Source organism: Oncorhynchus nerka, linkage group LG9a (genome assembly GCF_034236695.1).
Source record: "Oncorhynchus nerka isolate Pitt River linkage group LG9a, Oner_Uvic_2.0, whole genome shotgun sequence".
Classification (NCBI taxonomy): Eukaryota; Metazoa; Chordata; class Actinopteri; order Salmoniformes; family Salmonidae; genus Oncorhynchus; species Oncorhynchus nerka.
The window spans coordinates 45,237,797-45,260,427 of NC_088404.1; the positions used below are offsets into that span (position 1 = coordinate 45,237,797).

General features: G+C 45.0%; 1 protein-coding gene across 9 annotated transcripts in view; it reads right to left on the reverse strand.

Moving 5' to 3' along the window:
* akap13 (A-kinase anchoring protein 13) overlaps positions 1-22,631 on the reverse strand; it is a 94,387-nt gene that overhangs the window by 25,335 nt on the left and 46,421 nt on the right. For all 9 annotated transcript variants that reach the window (XM_029668316.2, XM_065022638.1, XM_029668323.2 and 6 more), the window contains exons 8-11: positions 21,260-21,339; positions 6,358-6,445; positions 2,694-2,818; positions 450-826 (exon numbers count right to left, since the gene is read on the reverse strand). In XM_029668316.2, coding sequence (XP_029524176.2) covers positions 450-826; positions 2,694-2,818; positions 6,358-6,445; positions 21,260-21,339 — 670 coding nt within the window. The remainder of the gene's footprint in view (positions 1-449; positions 827-2,693; positions 2,819-6,357; positions 6,446-21,259; positions 21,340-22,631) is intronic.

The window sequence follows — 22,631 nt, forward strand, 5'->3', positions numbered from 1 at the left end:
TCGCAAACAGCTCGCGCAGCTGTTGAAGGAGGTCAGAGGTCAGTGTTTAACCTTTGACCGGGACCAGGCCTTTCCCACAAAGTCCACTTACACAGAGGAGCCTCCAGGCTGACTATACTGTACACAGGCCCTCTGAGGGACAAGCACAGAACACACACACACACACACACACGAGGCCGTATGAGGACCACTCCTCTGGGGGCCAGTCTCTGTCCTAGTCTCATCTCTGTACACTGTACTTCCCAGGCTACCAGAGTCTCAAGTGGCTCCACAATAGATATAATCATACTGAGGACAAGTCAGAATACTGTAGGAGTTGGCGGTGTATAGTTCACACAGATGATGGCGTTTTACCACCATAGCTATCCTTCCTGGGGAGTACTGTATGTTTATGTGAGTGTGTGTGGGGTACATGTAAGAGGTCAGTGTCTGGGTCTAAGAGGACTCACCTGCGTTGGTTCACGTCTGTTTCTCCTTCGGGATTCTTCCCCGGGCCCCAGCTGTGCCGGCGGAACGGAGAGAGCGAACGGATACACGGGCGCATGACGGCAGAGCATACAGGCACCTCTGTCAGCTTGTCTTTCCTCTCCTCCTCCTCTCCTCCCTTCCCTGTTGTCTGCCAGGTGTCTCCAGAGCTCCAGCTGGTCCGAGTTCCCACCGCCCCCGCCCCGGCCCAAGGAGGGCCCACGCTGCCCAGGGAGGAGACACTTAGGGGACCTACACTGCCCTGAGAGCTGGCGCTGAGGGGACCCACACTGGCCACGTCGTCTACGGAGGAGAAGGACACTGACACCCTGCTGGTGCTATCCCTTGGCCCATCCACAGCCTGGGGACAGAGAGAGACCCTGTTAACCACTGGAGTCAACTCAACTCTATATTTGGGTGCAAAAAAGAGGGAGTGCTTCTTTTGCATCAAGTATGAAGACAAAGAGAGGTGGTCATGGGAGAACAGGGTATGAATTAGTGATCAAATTAAGTTGCAGCTGTGTAAAAACACCATACTTCAAAACCATCCAAGGTAACTTTATTTTAGGGGATATTGCAATTCAAAAATAAAATGGACCAACATGTCGGGACTCACAGATCATCTTCAGTGTGTGTGTATATTATATATTAGTGTTTGGAAAGTCTGTAGGGGACTTTTTTGCTGGAACAGACTTATTTTAGCTGGAATTGCACATTATAACCTAATCTAACAAGTCTGGTAAGCATGATGCCAAATGTGTCCCTAAATGTCAAAACAAAAATGTCCTGTCTCATTGTCTGTTTCTCACACATGCCAGGCCTGGGAGGTTAGGCCTGATGATGACTGGCCAGAGCTGCCATTAGTCTGAGCTTACTGCGGGCTTCAGACTGGCGAGAGGACAGGGTAAGGCAGGGAGAGAGACATACTGATGGGAGAGAGAGTTTTTTCCAGCCCTATAAAGGTTACATAACAACTGAAACACACACCCTTTAGGGAGGCAGGCTGCAGATGATCTTCATTGGGAGTGTATCATTAGTTTTCACATTCTCCAGCAGTGCCAGCACTGGGCGGGTGTTAAGGTAACGGTCGGCCGCAGTGGCTCGGAGCATAATAACCATACAGGCCTCTTTATGAGGAGAAGGCTATGGAAAATCAACTTCCAGAACAAATGACTCAGCCTGCCTGAGATCACGCAGCAAGGGAAGCAGTCAGCCAGCTAACACTCTCTACACAAACACACACCTACACTAATCACACGCAGTCACGCAGTCACGCACACACACAAACGCACATTTCGAAAATATGCTCTTGAGAAAATTGGACTTGGAATAGGATCGTTTTAAAAGAGCCTTCGAGGAATGAAAAGACTAGTAGAATCGAGTCATGTTACTCAGGTCCTTTTTTGGTCACTGCCTGCCTGTCTCTGTCCAAAGTGCTGAGGTCACCCGAAGTTTCAAAACCTGTTGCGTAATGACAAACCTCAAGACGGGAGGCGGAGGGGCAGAGACTGGTCTGGGAGCAGTTAGAAGGGACTTGTGTAGCTTCTCAGGAAGAAAACATTTGTTAACGTTTCTAACATTTGACTCATTAACTTAATCTTTTTTTCCCCTTTTTCTTTTTACATACCAACATGAAAACCTAATGAAATAAAACATGTAGCCTACAGACTACAGAGTTGAAGTTACAGTGTGCATGTGTGGTTGAGTGCTAAGTAGATGCCCGGAGAGGAAATGACCTCATGAGTGCAGAGAAACCAAAGCCTGTTGAAACCAAAGAAATGAGGACCAAGGCTGTAGTGGAAAAACAGCTTTGGAGTGCCGTTATGCCTCAACCGCCCTCCACTGAGTGTACACTATGAAAGAAGGGTGGAGGAGGAAGGGTGGTAAAGGAGAAAATGAGGGGGATGAGGTCATAATGGGGTTTGCTGGCCCAGGAAGGAGGGCTCATGGGAGCCTGCTGATGTCACATGGTAGAGGAAGCTAACCAGTCTGCTGTGGTCTGAAGGTGCATTAACAAACAGACTAGCTGGGAAATCAATGGAACTACATCACCAAAAACATACAACAGGGAAGACATAGACCGTGCTGCTTGTTTTCTAGAACTGACTCATACGGACTCATAATGTACTCATATGCTATCATGTCACAGCCGATGAAGACTCCCACTCCTCTCCTTACATTGTATTGTGACTGAAAGCGAGTGTCTGGGTCCAGTCCAGTGTGCTCACCTTTCTGAAGACACTGTCCTCTCCCAGACTTTCCACATCACTGATTGAGTCTCTCAGGGCACCAGTGGTCGACAAGGAGCCTCCAACACTCTCAGAGCTTTCAGAGCACGGGGACACAGGGAATTCTGTGAGAGAGAAAAGGGGTATCAAGATGAGTGTCCGATACTCACCATGGCCTTGCCTTGTTTGTGTGTGTGTTAGAGTATCAGTGTGTGTGTGTGTGTGTGTGCAGGGCTGTGGTGGTCACTAAAATTTCATCAGCTGGTGATTGTCAAGCAAATAACTGTCTGTCTCACAGGAATTGACCGTCAATTAACATAAACACATTCAGCATCTCCTGGCCTCCACACATAGCCTTACAAGCCACTGATGCAGTCCTTTGGAACATCTACATTTTAAAAAGTCTAATAAATCCATGTAATATAGCCTACACCATCACAATGAATCCATGATTTATTTTAGACAGGTCTAAGGAAACATGATATGAAGAAAAGGAACAAAGGAACAGAAAGAGGAACAGAAAAGCATACTCTGCGCTGTCCTTATGTTAGGTCCTGATCTGGCTATGCCATATGGCTGTGGGCTACACTAGCTCATTAAGCAGACAAGATTTGCTTAGAATTCCGTGGCATTATTTTATAGTATGAAGAATACAATTAAACATAGCTGAATAAAACAGAAAGGATATTTTCTCCAAATGATTTGAGGGAATGTGGCTATTCTATGTTGAGCGGTTAATAAAAAATAGGTACTCCTATATGCTGAATTTAGAGTTATTAATGTAACTTTAGTTGTTCTACAAACGGTGGGCTATATGTTTTGATTTCTAATACATTATAAGGCTGCATGATGAGACTCCAAGGATGATTTGAAAAATGTCGCTTGAAAGGCATGAGCTCTGCTTTGTTCTTTCACAGGCTGTACACACTACATCAGTCACTCATTCACAATTTGACAAGCACTTGGTAATGCCTACAATTTCATGCCGGCATCCCCTGTGTGTGGCCATAATGCACCCTAATAAACTCTATGCATTTTGCGCTCGTTGTGCCCTCCGAATCAACTCTCAGTCACATGGCTCTCCGTCACGTGATCATGTCTTTCTCACAGGCTACAAGTGAAGACAGACACATCGGTTACGCAACTGAGCGCATCCTAATCTAATTCCGAGGTGCATATTGAAGATATTGGAAGAACTGTCCACATTTACTTTTCGTCAGCCAACAAGATGTGTAGGTCTAACGAACAGCAAAAGTACTAGTCTATGTCAATCTACTATCCCCCATAGTACAAAAATCAACCTATTCTGTTCTCTGAGAGAAATAAATATTAAAAACATAGTCTGGGACAGTTATGGGATGCGATAGATCCCAAATTAATACAACCACGAGCATCCCAAACATTTTTTACGCAATGTAGCTGACGCAACAGATCAGAATGTTAAGCTTAAAATGTTGATAAACTATATAAACTATATAAACTATTTCTTCACATTATAAGCGCAGCAATGTGCACACGGCAGTAGGCTATAAGCGCAAATGTTCCATAGCGGGAAAACACCATTATCAAAAGTGACCACAAATGTGATTATTCATGTATGCTTTTATTATAAAGGTGCATTTTAATGGTGAAAATGATCGTCCCCAAACTTAACTCACGTGCTGCTTATACATGCCAGTTAGGCTCTACAACCCTTGTAAAGTGGATTAATGTGCTTCATTTTAAGAAGTTATTTGGCCACTTTAGTTACTTTAGATTAAAAACTTATAGTATGGGCTTCATTTTTAAAAAGGGCATTGTTTCTTATGCTGGGCATCATTCATACGTGATAATATATAATTCACAATTGATAGGCTAATATTGTCACCCATCAGACTATTCTTGATTTAACCTTGCCTTACATATACTAAATAATATATGTGTGACATTTTGTTATGATTTAGAATGGACCATTATCATGCACCTGTATCGAAACCGGGGCAGCGGAAACATAAATGTAATCTATGCACTTAAATAGCGAATGGAGGACGCTTTTCCCGTGGTTAATGTTCATGCCAGCCAGGTAGGCTATACTCCTGTTGTAAAGAGAAGCAATGTGCTTAATATTAGGAAAGTTGAGAAATAAAGGTAGTAAGCCTAGCCTATAGAAAGCTGATGGGATCTTCCTATTTTTAGTAGAGGCCATCACTGTTTTCTCACGCAATTGCACAGCCTACAGAAACCTCGTGCAACATGAGCTCATGGGCTCTCATGAAGTATTTGATTAGATTTTTGATGACATTTACATTGATGTCAGAGTGATTAGAAGGACAATAGAGTGCTGAGTACCAGGCAGTTAGCAAGTTTGGTAGGCTACTAATGACCCTCAGCAGCATCAGAGCTTGGAGAAGCCTAATTACCGGGACTAAACGGTCACATGGAGTTTGACTGCATAAAGACAGTGAAAAATAGGGCCAACTCAGATTGTCCATGTAGCCATTTTGTTAGCTATTAAGTTAGGGATAGAAGCTGTTCCGGGGCCTGTTGGTGTCAGACTTGATGCACCAGTACTGCTTGCTGTGCGGCAGCAGAGAGAACAGTCTATGGCTTGGGTGGCTGGAATCTTTAACATTTTTCCCATGTCTTCCTTTCACATGATCAGGAAGAAAAACGAGCTGCGTTGCATTGATAGTTGCTCTCCTCTTGGGTATGATGTTGATGACGTCAGATGCCGAAAATATTATCAGCTCTTTTTTTATTTTAACAAGAAGGATTTTATTGTTTGAGTGGGTTGCTGTTTTGTCATTGTTTGGCCTAGCAACCAGAACGATGGGACTGAAAGCGTCTCAAAGGGAGGGGACAAAGATACAGAGATGCTAAGGACAATGCAGTGGTATGGATACCTTTTAGAGCTATGATGGCAACTGATCTCTGCACAGATGTGAACGCTAGTCTAATTCCTATGACATAAGGTATTTTCTTCCAACTGATCTCTGCACAGATGTGAACACTATCTTCTTCAGACATCAAAGGTGGTAGGGTTGCACAACATGCTAACCTAGTCTACAGGTACGAGATACATTGACTGATACTATGGGGACACATGGTACAGTAGGGATAGAAGTTCAGATGAAAGCAGGTCCATGCCATCCCCATCTTATCTGAATCAATGATGTGCCATTTTAAGCATTTCACTACTCGTACAGAGAGCTGCTCTCTTCTCTACAGTACATCTCAATCCTCTAAAATTAAGTTACAACCTGGTCTTTCCAACTGAGATCTTCCAGACATCAAATTATATTCTGACATGTGCTCTTCCATGATCCAAGCAAGGACCGCCATACCCCTGACAACCCTCCCAATCTTCATTTCTGCTCTTCTCTATCTCATATAACCTGTATGATAACTGACTGCCTGGCAGAAATAAACTGCCTGGGATTGGTCAATACAAATTATTCTGAAGAGTTCTTTTACTCTGCTGTCCCCATAGGAGAACCCTTTTTGGTTCCATGTAGAATACTCTGTGGAAAGGGTTCAAATGGAACCCCCAAGGGTTCTACCTGGAACCACAAGGGTTCTACCTAGAACAGAAAATGGTTCTTCAAAGGGTGCTCCCATTGAGAAAGCCAAAGAACCCTTTTAGGTTCTAGATAGCACATTTTTTCATCATCATATTTAGACTTACCTGTGGATTCTGTTATGGTAGTCTTCACCTGTAATGTAGGATCAGTGCAGGGCTGGGCAGGGTAGAATGTCTCCTTCTCTCTGTGGATCTAGAAACAAAAATACATTTGGGATCAACAAGACCGAACTTATACAACAGATGTGTTTAGTAAAGTAGCGGTAAGCATATTTTTTTGGTGGAGAAACAAAATGACTACTGAATATACACCAACCTCAAGTTTTCTAAGTACTTTCTATTTTCAAAAACCTAAGAATCTGGGAAGAATTCCTAGTATTCTCAACCATGCTGTCTTACATTTACATTTAAGTCATTTAGCAGACGCTCTTATCCAGAGCGACTTACAAATTGGCAGGTTGGTGTTATAGAACAGTCAGACAGATATGCAATAGTATCAGTCTCAGGACATTAATATTGATGGCCTCTACTTTGGAAGACCCAAACCTACCACAGAACACAGAAGACCTACCACAGAAAACCTACCACAGAACACAGCAGACCTACCACAGAACACAGAAGACCTACCACAGAACACAGAAGACCTCCCACAGAACACAGAAGACCTACCAAAGAACACAGAAGACCTACCACAGAAGACCTACCACAGAACACAGCGGACCTACCACAGAACATAGAAGACCTACCACAGAACATAGAAGACCTACCACAGAGCACAGCTTTGCATAGAAGGAGAAGAAAATACATGTCTGCAGGTAGAGAGAATCTAATCACGTGAATGAAAGACCATAAATAGTGTGGCTGTGCCTCGATCTGACTCACCAGGCCCACATCTGGCCTATTCCCTGGGCCCAGGTCTGCTACAGTCAGTAGGCTCTCTCTCTCTGTGTCTGGAACTGGCTGTGTTGAGCTCTAACTGCTGCTCACCATACGTGCTGCTGCTGGGAATTTGGACCGGGAGTCGGAGAGGAATTCTGCCCACATGTAAACATCAGGCCTGATTGACATTCAGCTGACAGCTGCTAGCAGTCTGAGGCTCTAGGCCACACTGGGCACCCAGGGAGCTGTTGTTGTGGGGCTTAAGTGCCTTGCTCAAGGGCACAACAGCAGGCAATGGCATCTAGGCGGACCCAGGATTCAAACTGGCAACTCTCAGGTTGCTGGCTCGCCTCTCTGACCTCTGGGCTACCTGCCGCCTCATGATCAGTGTTCACTGTTCAGATGGCAGTAAGAACAGAATGGAGGAGGAAGAACAACACCCAACCCTCAGATAAAAACAAAGAGACTGAAAAGAGAAGAACACCACCCAACCCTCAGATAAAAACAAAGAGACTGAAAAGAGAAGAACACCACCCAACCCTCAGATAAAAACAAAGAGACTGAAAAGAGAAGAACACCACCCAACCCTCAGATAAAAACAAAGAGACTGAAAAGAGAAGAACACCACCCAACCCTCAGATAAAAACAAAGAGACTGAAAAGAGAAGAACACCACTCAACCCTCAGATAAAAACAAAGAGACTGAAAAGAGAAGAACACCACCCAACCCTCAGATAAAAACAAAGAGACTGAAAAGAGAAGAACTATTACTTTTTCTAGTAGATGCCCTTATTAAAACCTAAATACATTAGTTGAATATTTCAAGAGTTACAATATTGTAACTACAACAACCACACCTCTCTAACTACAACATCTCTCGAACTACAACAACTACACCAACTACACCTCTCTAACTACAACAACCACACCTCTCTAACTACACCAACCACACCTCTCTAACTACAACTACACCTCTCTAACGACAACTACACTTATCTAACTACAACAATCACACCTCTCTAACTACAACAACTACACCTCTCCAACTACAACAACTACACCTATCCAACTACAACAACTACACCTCTCCAACTACAACAACTACACCTCTCCAACTACAACATCTCTCTAACTACAACACCTCTCTAACTACAACAACTACACCTCTCTAACTACAACCACACTTCTCTAACTACAACAATTACACCTATCCAACTACACCTCTCTAACTACAACAACCACACCTCTCTAACTACAACAACTACACCTCTCTAACTACAACAACTACATCAACTACACCTCTCTAACTACAACTACACTTCTCCAACAACACCTTCACTTCTCTAACTACAACAACGACACTTCTCTAACAACAACAATTACACTTCTCCAGGGAGGGATTTATTGAGAATGAGGACAGAGAGTAGATTCCATGAGGACAGAGATTAGATTCATACAGCTCACCGTCTGTTCCTCATCATCCATCATCAGCCCCAGACATCACACCCATTGGCAGACCACTCATCATGTGATCAGGTCGCCAACTACAGAGCCAGTCTTCCCACGCCTTGTACATGTGTTCATGTACGTGTGTTTGTAATAAGTGTGTGTGTGCCTGCTTGCGTGTGTGTGTGAGAGTGTGTTTACATGAGTGCATACGTGAATGTACTCGTGCATGCAAGTGTGACTGCATGTGTGTGTGTGTGTGTATGTTGAGGTGTCTGTGTGTGTATCCAGGAAATTCTCCCCTCACACACGGCTGTAGATACAGGGCCTTATTGTTCCGCCCCTGCTCAGAGGGACAGGGTCTCAGTGTCGTGACACAGGGGGGTGTGGGCGTCGCCCCTCTCTGTGTCCGTCCAATCACACACAGCTGCTGCTGCTCAGAACCAGACCAGGGGGACAATACGGACAAGTGACCTAGAGATACTGTCCTCTCAGACCACACAATGGCTTTATCACAATTCACAACCCATGGTCAGATAGACAGACGACCCACAATCACTTACAGATTACCCACGTCAGGACATAAGCATGGTTTATCACAAAACAGAGGATACTTTAAGGCCTTTACCATTCCTTTATCGCCTATAGATGGCCTTAGTGTTGACTAGGCTTGGGGAGGTATACTGTATATACCGTATACAGGGGTATTTGGAAAAATGTAAATACCGTCAAAACTATTTAATTTAAAGTTTTTAAATACATTTGAATATTTGTAGCTACTTTTTAAGTTATTACCTGCAGTCAACTTGTGCAATTTCTTAGGATATAAAGCAGATTTCGTTCTTCATTTCACCGGTCACAAATATTATGAAGCTTACTGTAGTTCCCCAGTTGAGCCAGTCACGGGTTTGTTTAGAAATAGCACAACAGGAGAACGCGTAAGCGCAACAGGAGAACGCGTTAGCGCAACCGGAGAACGCGTTAGCGCAACAGGAGAACGCGTTAGCGCAACAGGAGAACGCGCTAGCGCAACAGGAGAACGCGCTAGCGCAACAGGAGAACGCGTTTGCGCAACAGGAGAACGCGTTAGCGCAACAGGAGAACGCGTTAGCGCAACAGGAGAACGCGTTAGCGCAACTGGAGAACGCGTTAGCGCAACAGGAGAACGCATTAGCGCAACAGGAGAACGGGCTAGCGCAACAGGAGAACGCGTTAGCGCAACAGGAGAACGCGTTAGCACAACAGGAGAACACTTTAGCACAACAGGAGAACGCGTAAGCTCAACAGGAGAACGCGTTAGCACAACTGGAGAACGCGTTAGCACAACAGGAGAACACATTAGCGTTAGCACAACGGGAGAATGTCCATAGCCTTCTATATCTATTGGCGAGTCTCTTGTGCCGAGCGCAGAAGGCGATGAAGTTACAATTGTGCTGTATGCAATTCACAACTAAATGTTTGCCATCAGATGTCTTATATTGTCTTTCTGCCAGAAGTCAAAGACCTCTGGATCAGTTCTCTCTACAGTTGCCATTTTTCCATGTGCTTTCTTCTAGTGTTTTTTTCCTTCAGAAAAGCATACATCACAACTTGGTTAATTTGCACAATTTCACTTTCGCTTGTAAATGTCCCCACTCACCGAAAATTTAATTCGGTAGCTACAAGCTACGCTTATATATAACTTTATGAGTTGGATTTGCCTGTCTTTGCAATTAGGTCATGTTCGTTTTTAATCTCGTTAGCATTTAGCTAACAGCGTATACGTGATTTTGCAATTAGTTTGTGCTAATTTTCAGAGCGACGGTAATCAAGAGATATGGAATACAGAACACATAAACCTCAGAGGTAGCTCAGTAGATCTTCGCTCCGAAGGCTCAAACAGACACTATGCAGTACATTCTCAAAAAGGGCAGACTTGTAGGTTACGGGGTCAAAAATGATGAAGTATAAAATTCTAGTTCACTGTCTATTTGGTTTCCACCAGCAAGAAAAGAAAGCTCAAGAAAGTTGGGATATTTTTGTTATAGTGGAAATATATCAGTCAGTCAGTTATCTGTCTGGACTAAACGGTTTAGCAGACAGAGTGGCCGGAGAATGAAATAGACAGTACAATGGAACTATTAAGAAACCCTGAACAAAGGATCCATTGCTGCTGGAAGTGGTGTTGGAGGTCTAGTGATTTTCCTCTGGTGAAAAAAACAATATCCCAATGCCCCAGGGCAGTGATTGGGGACACTGCCCTTATGGAGTTAAAACGGTTCCACTCTCTGCTTTCTTGAGCAATAAAGACAAGTGCACTGACGTTCATTATTAGTGACAACTGACCTGATGGCAGAACTGATTGAGTCTTGTAAAAGTTCATTATATTTAAAAGCATTAAACTCATTAAAGACCATGCTTTCATTTTTGTTATTAGTGACAAGAGAGAGAACTGATTGAGTCTTGTAAAGAGAGAGAGAGATTTTTGTTAGTGGGAAAGAGAAGAGAGAGAAAGAGAACGAGTGGGAGAGAGAACAAAGTCTATGTGTACATGTCTCTCCTCTGTAGGGAATGTGAAAACATGTGGATTTCCCCAGGCTTGTGGTTAATTGTCTTTCCCCCACTAGTAGAATGTGGGGGGCAGGGGGCTTCTTTACCAGGTTTCTGTACAGTCTTAAAGTGGCTAGTGGACAATGCACAAGGCCTCATTGATGGGCCTGCCTACAGCCCAGTGCAGCACTGAGCAGCCTCTGTGTGCCCTGCAGCGCTGGGCGGAGGGAGAACACTACACTCTTATCCTACAGAAGCAGACACACACACCAGACAAACACATGTAACGTACAATATAGAACACGTGTACATACCGTACACAACATGTTCAGGTACGGACACATTTCCCTTCTTATCCAACAATGGATAATAGTTTGTTTTTGTTCAAATCTATTTTATTCTATTCTACAATTGTCACTGGTACAAACATAGATGAGCACATGCATTTATAAAGTAGATCAGTCTCCTGCGCTGCCTAGTAGATCAGTCTCCAGTCTCCTATGCTGCCTAGTAGATCAGTCTCCAGTCTCCTGCGCTGCCTAGTAGATCAGTCTCCAGTCTTCTGCGCTGCCTAGTAGATCAGTCTCCAGTCTCCTGCGCTGCCTAGTAGATCAGTCTCCAGTCTCCTGCGCTGCCTAGTAGATCAGTCTCCAGTCTCCTGCGCTGCCTAGTAGATCAGTCTCCAGTCTCCTGCGCTGCCTAGTAGATCAGTCTCCAGTCTCCTGCGCTGCCTAGTAGATCAGTCTCCAGTCTCCTGCACTGCCTAGTAGATCAGTCTCCAGTCTCCTGCACAGCCTAGTAGATCAGTCTCCAGTCTCCTGCACTGCCTAGTAGATCAGTCTCTTGTGCTGTCTAGTAGATCAGTCTCCAGTCTCCTGTGCTGTCTAGTAGATCAGTCTCCAGTCTCCTGCGCTGCCTAGTAGATCAGTCTCCTGCCCTGTCTAGTAGATCCATCTCCTGCGCCATCTAGTAGATCCATCTCCTGCGCCATCTAGTAGATCAGTCTCCTGCGCTGCCTAGTAGATCAGTCTCCTGCACCATCTAGTAGATCCATCTCCTGCGCTGTCTAGTAGATCAGTCTCCAGTCTCCTGCGCTGTCTAGTCGATCAGTCTCCTGCGCTGCCTAGTAGATCAGTCTCCTGCGCTGTCTAGTAGATCAGTCTCCAGTCTCCTGCGCTGCCTAGTAGATCAGTCTCCAGTCTCCTGCGCTGCCTAGTAGATCAGTCTCCTGCGCTGCCTAGTAGATCAGTCTCCTGCGCTGCCTAGTAGATCAGTCTCCTGCGCTGCCTAGTAGATCAGTCTCCTGCGCTGCCTAGTAGATCAGTCTCCTGCGCTGCCTAGTAGATCAGTCTCCTGCGCTGCCTAGTAGATCAGTCTCCAGTTTCCTGCGCTGCCTAGTAGATCAGTCTCCTGCGCTGCCTAGTAGATCAGTCTCCTGCGCTGCCTAGTAGATCAGTCTCCTGCGCTGTCTAGTAGATCAGTCTCCTGCGCTGCCTAGTAGATCAGTCTCCTGCGCTAGTAGATCCTCCTCGTAGATCAGTCTCCTGCGCTGCCTAGTAGATCAGTCTCCTGCGCTGCCTAGTAGATCAGTCTCCTGCGCTGCCTAGTAGATCAGTCTCCTGCGCTGCCTAGTAGATCAGTCTCCTGCGCTGCCTAGTAGATCAGTCTCCTGCGCTGCCTAGTAGATCAGTCTCCTGCGCTGCCTAGTAGATCAGTCTCTAGTAGATCAGTCTCCTGCGCTGCTGCAGTCTCCTGCGCTGCCTAGTAGATCAGTCTCCTGCGCTGCCTAGTAGATCAGTCTCCTGCGCTGCCTAGTAGATCAGTCTCCTGCGCTGCCTAGTAGATCAGTCTCCTGCGCTGCCTGGGAAAAGGAGATGATCAGCTATAAATGGATACATGTGGGTAGAGAAGGAAGCCCCTGGTGAAAAGAAACCCAATATAACGAATGGCAGACTTCAGACTTGCACTTTCCACAGTGACAGCCAATGTCTGGCATGACTCAGAGGCACAGCAAGGGAGAGGAATGTCCTTGGAGAGAGCTACATTTAAGTGCTTTGCTACAGTACTTACATTGCAGACAGAAACAACAACACTCCCAAGCTTAATTTAGGCCCAAACAATCAATACACGCCCTTGGAATAGGTGGAGTTGTTCTGAAGCAGAGACATAGCTGGAGAAAAAACATGTCAGACATGTTTTCTCCCAGGAGTTGGACTCGAGAGACGCTCTACCCTCGTCTATCTGTCACCAAGTTCACTCTGCCCTCCTCGCCCTTCAGGGAACACAACACACAGCCTGAGAGGGAGGACCAAGGCTAAGGAAGGGACATTTGATCTGACCACAATTCATCTTCATTTTTGGGGTGGAATTGCAATAGGGCCATCTAATATGGACCATCTTGTCTATTCCCTTTGAAATCTAACAAACCTGTGCATAATGACATCCTTTAGGAAGAAGTCATCTCTTACGCAGATCTCTTCCCCTCTGTATTGAAGCCATCCAAATCTAGTCCAGCCTCATGCCTGTCCAAAACAAGTCTGGCCTGGGTTCTGACACCCAGAGATGATGGAGAGCAGAGGGGAGAATTCCCAGGTCCCATGCCCAAAGATAGAGCCTGACGCCTGCCCCCAGAGATGCAGCCTGGCCTCTTATCGCAAACCTCAAATCAACAGGCCACTCTACTCTGTCCAAGCGCTCCAACATGCTCTGCTGTTCTGCTTTGGTCTGGGCTCTCTCAGATACAGATACAGTGCCCTTCCTTACCAGTACATATACATATATATATATATATATATATATTCACCAACCCAGAGCCCACATCCCACATTCCACTGGAATTCCAGTGCTGTTCCCAGTCCCACCCAGCTAAAGTACAGAGAGATGCTCAAAGTGGTGGTGAAGAGATGCTGAAAATATGACTTAAACCTGAACGGTTTGGTGGAGCACTGATTTGTCACATCAATGAAACACCTCCCTTGCCTTATGCTGAAAGCACCGCCGTGCCATTGTGTTTCACAGGAAAAACAAATTCAGGGTTTTCCTGAGTTCGGAGCTTGTAGCTGTGTGTCTGTGGAAAAACAGGATCTGATCGAATGAATCGGTTGAGCTAGATGAGGCAGGCTTTGACGTGATAAAACCGATCAAAATCAGATATGGTGCCACTAGTAATAGACAACATTTGGAGACAGAAAACAGACAGAGGAATTTACACAAAGTTTACATAAATTATATACAATCCCGACACGCACAGACAGCAGAATATGCATCACATTCAGAATCCTAGCATTGTATTCCATGACTCACACTTTGCACACAGACGAAGTGTCATCCAAAGTAAACAGAGGGAGAAAGAGATTGGGAGGAGGAGGGAGCGAGAGGAGACAGAGAAAGAAAGAGAGAGGGAGAAAGAGGGAGGGAGAGGAAATGAGAGAGAGAAAGAGAGAGAGAAAGAGAGAGAGAGAGAGAGAGAGAGAGAGAGAGAGATGAAATGAGAGAGAGAAAGAGAGAAAGAAAGAAAGAAAGAAAGAGAGAGAAGAGTATGGACCACTTCCTGAGATCTGGCCAGCAGGCCTTCATTCTCCATCCAAAGACAAAGTCCACCCTGAGAGCACACTGCTCAAGGCTACTAACGGCTCACAAACACTCCACATCTCCTGAGGACACACAGAAGAGCGGCTAAAAATTAGACACATCCGGACAAATACAAACACACACAAAGAGAGTAAATGACTCTTCTGTGACACGAAAGGTGACTGTCATCTTCCCAGTGTAGATGTGAAATCTCAGTTGTTACCACGAGGATACAGCGGAGACGAAAGGCTCCATGAAAACACGTCATGAAATTTGCTAAGAAAACCTACAGCCTGTTTTTTTGGGGGGTCTCTTCCACGACCACATCCACAGGCGTAGAGCGCTCTCTCACACATGTGGCAAGTAAAAAGATTCTCTGTCCATTCGTACCTTTATCAAAACGACATCCACTGTTCTCTCCCCCTTTCCACGCAGACTATACCTCCGCTTGTGTCGCTCGTACATCTTTCCAGGCAGTGAAAAGTAGTGGTTATTAACAGAAAGGCGCTAGATTCCAACATGAAGCTCAGGCTTGTTGAGTCCTTTGTGAAGTTTGGGGGAAATGAGCAACTCTTCCCACATCTGCTCGCAGAACCAGCCCCTCAGTCTGACCCTCCCTTCTTTTCCTTCTCCCTCTCTCACACACACTCCTCCCTCCTCTCCTCTCTTTCACTGCCATTTTTTTTCTCTCTCTCCTCTCCCCTATTCATCTCTCTCCATTTTCTGTTCAATGTCAACTCCTCTTATCCTCTCGTCAATCTGCATCTATTCCCCCCCCGTTTCTCCCGTGTGGCGACGAGTTGAACAGCTGTACCCAGTGGGTGCTGTGATGCTGAGCGGCAGGGAGAGAGTGTCTATGGAAACAGGCTGATAAGGAGAAGCCACTGTGATGCATGACCTGCATACAGGCTGGCTCCAGAAGAGGGAAGCTCTCCTACACACAGTGAGGAGCAACAGATCAGATAAACTATGACTAGAGACATAGTCAACTGCTGTTGCTTGTCCCATAGGTTTGATGTAATAACACTGCTAATAAGGACAATACCTTTAGGAATTAAAATCATACGTCTTCTATCTTTACTTAAGTACAAACATGGTCCTCATGATGAAAAACACCCCAAGCGTATCACTTAGAATTGGAATCTCAATGCGTGTAACATGTTCTCAAACAGTGGGTGTCCCAAAGCAGAGGAGAAAGCAGAAGTGTCCTCTGTGTGAAACACTTGAGCAGGGGAAAAAAAACTCCACATCTGCAGACAGTCATCAATGGAACGGACAAACAGTTGGAACCATGGCAACCATTACAAACTGTCCACATGACGCACAGAGAGAGATAGAGCGAGAGAGCGGGGGGGGGAGAGAGGGGGAGAGAGAGAGAGAGAGCGTGAGAGAGGGGAGAGAGAGAGAGAGAGAGAGAGGGTTGGGGCTCAGTCGGTCCTAACACGTCTGGGCAGCTTAGTGGAACGAAAGACAACCCCTGGAAACAAGAGCAACTTGCCCCAATTCCTACTATTCCCCAGGGCACACGGCTTGTAACATTATGAGAGGAAAACAACAGACCCAGATACATGACATGCTAATCATGTTTAGGGGACTTTTCTAAAATGGCAATTCTCATTGGTTAAAACCACTACGGGGGGGGGTTAATCAACACTTCCTGATTTCTTCCAGCCTCTCTTTGTGCTAACCAAGGACTGGCTTCTATTCTCATACTGTACAACCACTGTGCATACCACAACAAACTCTCAACCCACGTCTACAGTAAATAACAACCTATTCCAAATAGTGAAGAATGCAGAATTCTCTGAAAGCAACCTAAGAGTCTCTGAAAGCAACCTAAAAGTCATTTACTTTACATTTAAGAAAGCAAGAGCCTAAAATTGGTGCTTTCACCTTATGACATCCAGTGGAACAGCCACTTTACAATAGTAGTGGTTGTATGACAAAATGTCAATAAGTGTACCATGTTACGTGCTGCCTGCTCAGTAAACATAGTGGTGTGGGTGAAGCATGTGAGCTCATCCACTGAGAGAAGGATCAATCGACATAAAAGGCTGTGGGTCAGGGTGAGTTCAGAGAGGTGGTGGAGGGGAGAGGGGGCGCTCCGTGAAGGGCCCTTTGTAAGGCCCTGATGCATACAAACACAGAGGGTCTGAGCCTGAGCACCTATGGAGTTCTGGGCTGGTATCGGACCTGTAGTCAACAGGACCTAGGTAGGTAGGTGGGGGGAGAGGGAGAGAGGGAGGAGAGAGAGAGACAAACTGCACGGTTGCGTGTGTCCTCATATCCTGCTGTACAACTACAGAGGGAGGGGAAGAGAAACCAGAGAGGAGGATGAATGGGAAAGAAGAGGGACGTGGATAAAGAGACACACATACAGCCAGACCCACCCTAGTCAGGTTCAGTAAGCGATGAACAGACTCACTGAAGAATTCACCGCAACTAGCTACCCCCTGCTTCCCCCCAAACCAAAACAATATGGAGGAAAATATCCTTCCTTTTATGCACTGAGCAGCCTCAGGACCTACAGTGCCCAGGCAGCCCATTCCACTGCAGTAGGGAAGCACATTTATAATCATGCTTGGTTTGGTAACCTGTGAAAACTCGAAAATCATAAACCATGACAATTCCTGACTAGAATGCAGGCTGTCAAGCACGCCTCTGCAAGATTAAGACAGGCAATATATTACTGAACCAAACATTCTGGCAAAAATATGTTTTTTATGTCATCTGTATTTTTCTTGTTAACCGTTTGAAATGCTGTACACATCGGGAGGTAGTTATACCAGGACACAACACTAGGGGGTGCCTGAGGACACACAGAGCTGGCAGGAACATTCATTATGGTTTTGGCAGGCAGCAGCAGCACAGTCTGTCCGTATTTCAGGACTTCCTCCTTTCCTGGCTGCTCTCTGCAGTACTCGCAGTTCTGTTTAACGAAGATTACTCAACTGTACCTCACACAAACTCATTGACACTGAAAGCTGTGTTGCATCATACAATTCAATTAACCAAACATTCTGCATCACACTTTATAGCAATGTAAATGTCGATGCTAATTCTGAACTGTAGTGCTCTACGTTGTTTTGTATACATTCTCCACTTATCGTTGAAAACTTTGGCCATCAAACACGTTCAAACAGACCTCTGGTGCCGAGTCTGTGGACCAAAATGCGGCTCCAGTTGATGTTAGACTGCTCTCTACTGGCGACTAAGGTTAACACCAAATTAGTATTCCATGCAGCTCCTCCCACTCTGTAACAGCTCACAGGTTGTCTCTCTGACAGGTTGTCATAATCAGCGAGGCGGACACCAATGACGTGATTCCATCAACAGAACAACGAGGAACACTGCTGGAGCAAACTGAATTAGACGGAAAGGATCTGAGAAATGGCATCTGCTTTCACTCTCACTGGCAGATATTTGTTTCAGGTGGAAGAGCACTGAGCGGAGCAGGCCCCGGCATGGACCTTCAACAGCTGCTAATAGGAAGACATGAATGAGTCCTGCACTGCACCCAATCTTCAGCTGTCTCATAGTCAATCAATCAATTGCATTTATTTATAAATGCAGACCGTTGAAAAAGATCTTCATAAAAGAGTTGAAATATTCTTCTCCTCTGAGACTATGTGGTTTACGTGCCACAGACTTCTGGCTGTCTGGCTGGCTGTCTGGCCGGCAGGCTGTCTGGCTGGCTGTTGTGTTTGACCTGGTGAGCTTCTTATAAAAGACAGTCCTCCAGAGTTACAGTGTAATTCCTCTCAAAGGCTAATAATGAAGTACAGAGGGAGTCTGGCCAAGAGAGAGAGCTGTGACAGTGGCCCTGTCTACATGCCACTCTCCAGATAAGCAGCACAGCTTAGCCACATTCACAAGAGGGGGGTGAATTGCAGAACTAAATCACTGCTGAACAATACACCTAATCTTTCATGCATGAAGACAATTATCATACCAGAAGAAAGTTGCCTGCAGATTGCGGCGTGATCACAACAGAGATATGACATGGCCGAAGCATTTCAGTATGACATCATCTCAGTCACATAGGCCCTGTGGACTATGCTGACAATTACGCACCACACAAAACAACCCAGGAAAATTGTAGAGAATCACAAAAGAAAATCACAGAGGATGCCTGCCCACAATTGCACGGTCAGTCCCTCACCATAACACAAGACCTACTATATAATAGAAGGTCACCTTTCAGAACCAGGTAGTCAGAAACAGAGAATGACAACGGTAGGAAACAATATGGCTTCCCATAGGAAAAGGTGTGCTTCTAGAGCTGCGTGGGAGGGCAGTGCCCTGACCTGCTGGTGTGGATGTCTCCTGCTGCTAATCAGACACTTCCTTCCTTCTTCTCTGTCTTCACACTGCTGCTGCAGCTACTGTCAGTGGGACTGTGTTATCTCTGCCTCCCTCTCTACGGCTTGTTTTTCACCCCTCATATCACTCCTCTCAGGGGAGAGAAGAGACGGTGAGGTCATCTTTTATTTTTCTCTCCTCCTGGTTAAATAGGGTAGGGCACACACACACACACACACACACGGTGAACCACGTGGCCACAGCTTTCCCATATCTGCCCACCTGACCTTTAGAAACAAGAGTTCAGCTTGTCAGGCCGAGAAGTGCGTCATGTTTGTACGGACTTTCCCAAAAGTGAAGGCAAACAACATGACAAAAAGGGTTTATTTAGTGAGGTCAGGTGGGAATGCTTGGCATGGAACAGCGATAAGATAATTGCTTCCCAGAAACAAATGATCTCCCAGTCATGAAAAATGTTACATCAATCAGACTATATGTGACTTCAACTGATTTGTGGGGACAGGAGTCAGAGTTTTACTCATGTTCCAAATCATTAGAGTACCAAGAGTTTTTCGATCTGTAAATTGACAAAAACATGAACGTGATATAATGATAATAATGATTATTGACTAGATGTATTCCTACCATTACGCTGCTGTTCATTGTTTATGGATTGCTTTTACATTTAGTATCTATTTATTCTGCTACTGGTCACTATTACTCCTGTTTACATCTACACTACCGTTCAAAAGTTTGGGGTCACTTAGAAATGTCCTTGTTTTTGAAGGAAAAGCACATTTTCTGTCCATTAAAAATAACATCAAATTGATCAGAAATACATTGTTTATGTTGTAAATGACTATTGTAGCTGGAAACGGCTGATTTTGAATGTTGTAAATGACTATTGTAGCTGGAAACGGCTGATTTTGAATGTTGTAAATGACTATTGTAGCTGGAAACGGCTGATTTTGAATGGAGGCCCATTATCAGCAACCATCACTCCCGTGTTCCAATGGCACGTTGTGTTAGCTAATAGCTAAGTTTGTCATTTTAAAAGGCTAACTGATCATTAGAAAACCATTTTGCAATTATGTTAGCATAGCTGAAAACTGTAATGCTGATTATAGAAGCAATAAAACTGGCCTTCTTGAGACTAGTTGAGTATCTGGAGCATCAGCATTTGTGGGTTCGATTACAGGCTCAAAATGGCCAGAAACAAAGAACTTTCTCTGAAACTCGTCAGTCTGTTCTTGTTCTGAGAAATGAAGGCTATTCCATGTGAGAAATTGACAAGATACTGAAGATCTCATACAACGTTGTGTACTACTCCCTTCACAGAACATCGCAAACTGTCTCTAGCCAGAATAGAAAAGGGAGTGGGAGGCCCCGGTGCACAACTGAGCAAGAGGACAAGTACATTAGAGTGTCTAGTTTGAGAAACAGATGCTTCACAAGTCCTCAACTGGCAGCTTCAATAAATAGTACCTGCAAAACACCAGTCTCAACGTCAACAGTGAAGAGGCGACTCCAGGATGCTGGCCTTCTTCTGTTGTCGCTGAGACTGGTGTTTTGTGGGTACTATTTTTTTAATTGTTAATGTATTTATTGTATTTTATCCCCTTTTCTCCCCAATTTCGTGGTATCCAATTGTTAGTAGCTACTATCTTGTCTCATCGCTACAACTCCCGTACGGGCTCGGAAGAGACGAAGGTTGAAAGTCATGCGTCCTCCGATACACAACCCAACCAAGCCGCACTGCTTCTTAACACAGCGCACATCCAACCCAGAAGCCAGCCGCACCAATGTGTCGGAGGAAACACCGTGCACCTGGCGACCTGGTTAGCGTGCACTGCGCCCGGCCCGCCACAGGGGTCGCTAGTGCGCAACGAGACAATGATATCCCTACCGGCCAAACCCTCCCTAACCCGGACAACGCTAGGCAAATTGTGAGTTGCCCCATAGACCTCCCGGTTGAGGCCGGCTGCGACAGAGCCTGGGCTCGAACCCAGAGTCTCTGGTGGCACAGCTAGCACTGCGATGCAGTGCCACCCGGGAGGCCTTGGGGGTACTATTTAATGAAGCTGCCAGTTGAGGACTTGTAAAGGTGTCTGTTTATTTCTATATATATTTTTTAAATGTTTTCTATATTTTCTATAATTGTCCATACTATTATTACTATCACTGCATTCTTGGCAATGAGCTCTCAAAGTATCAACTTCACTGTACTGTTTTCCACATGTGCACGTGGCGAATAAACTTTGAAACATGAAACGTTAACTCACCAGTGTAGAGTCTTCCGTGTATGCGAGAGATTCCTTCTTTCCCTTCTCTTCTCCCTGGGCTGGACACACCGTGTCTTTGTCTGGGGAGTGATACAGTATGACACAGGTATGACACAGGTATGACACAGGTATGACACAGACATATACGGAACCTGACCGTGTGACCCTATGAACAAACTAACACAGAATCCTCTCCATAAATGAAAACTTCAACTCAAGTTCAAAATATGAACTCAAAATAATGAATCATACCAGTAGTATCTAATGTATAAACAGCATAGGCCTTGACAACCGTTAGAAAAGCAACAATAAACAAGCTGCCATGCATGAAGAGAGGACAATGATCTCTATTTATACTACGTCAGTGTAGAATCAGAGGATCTATTCTGCTCCATATTCCCATCCAGACAGGAAAAGGCCTGGGTGTAGCCATGTGCTCACGGACTGCCAAGACAGGGAAGGCTCTGAGTGGAAGGATACCTTTATTTTCAGAGCCTACTGTAAGGTCTGGAGAGATCATTGTACTGCTGCTTGGATACGTAAATACACACACACACACACAGCCCCATTCACAATCACACAGCTCTCTAGATGACTGACATGGAGCCTGACTTTTCAGACTGACTCAGGGAGGAGAGGCCAGAGATAGGCTTGGGTGGTATACCATATCTACCTTATACCGAGGTATTTGGAAATGCCGTTAAAACAATTTCTCAGAAGTTTTTGAATAAATTCTAATATTTAAAGCTACTGAAACTGAAGTAAATCCCTGCAGTCAACTTGTTCTATAGGTTAGGAGATAAAGAAGATCGCAATCTTAATTTACATCTGCCACATAATCTTTCATTATGAAGTTTACCGGTAATCCCCAGTCATGTGGTGTTTCTTTATAAGCACAGCACGATGAGAGACCGGAGCTCAGTCGCTCACTGTTGTGCAGCGCTTGTCAGGTGAACTACTTACAGTATGGAATTCACAACTAAATGTTTGCCAGCTAGACATCTTATAACTATTAAGTTAACGGGTTAAAATGTGCTAAATTTTCTGCAGTTGTGCATTTTGTTTGCTAATTTAGTATCTAGTTAGCTATCTAGCTAAGTGGTTGGTTAGCTTCTTCCAAAATCCTAACAGCAGAAAATCCCCTCCTGGATCAAGAGCCTTGATGTCTAATATTTGTCTTGTGCTTGGAGTAAACTGTGAGTAGCATTTCTGTGCTCATTGTAAAACTTTATGAGTTGGGAAGTCTGTCCTGCAAATAGTTTAGGTCAGAGACTGTATAAAATGTTCACATTGCGCTCGTTAGCATTTAGTTAGCATCCTCTATGTAATTTTACATGTACTTATTAGCATTGCTAACCTTCGAATTACAGAT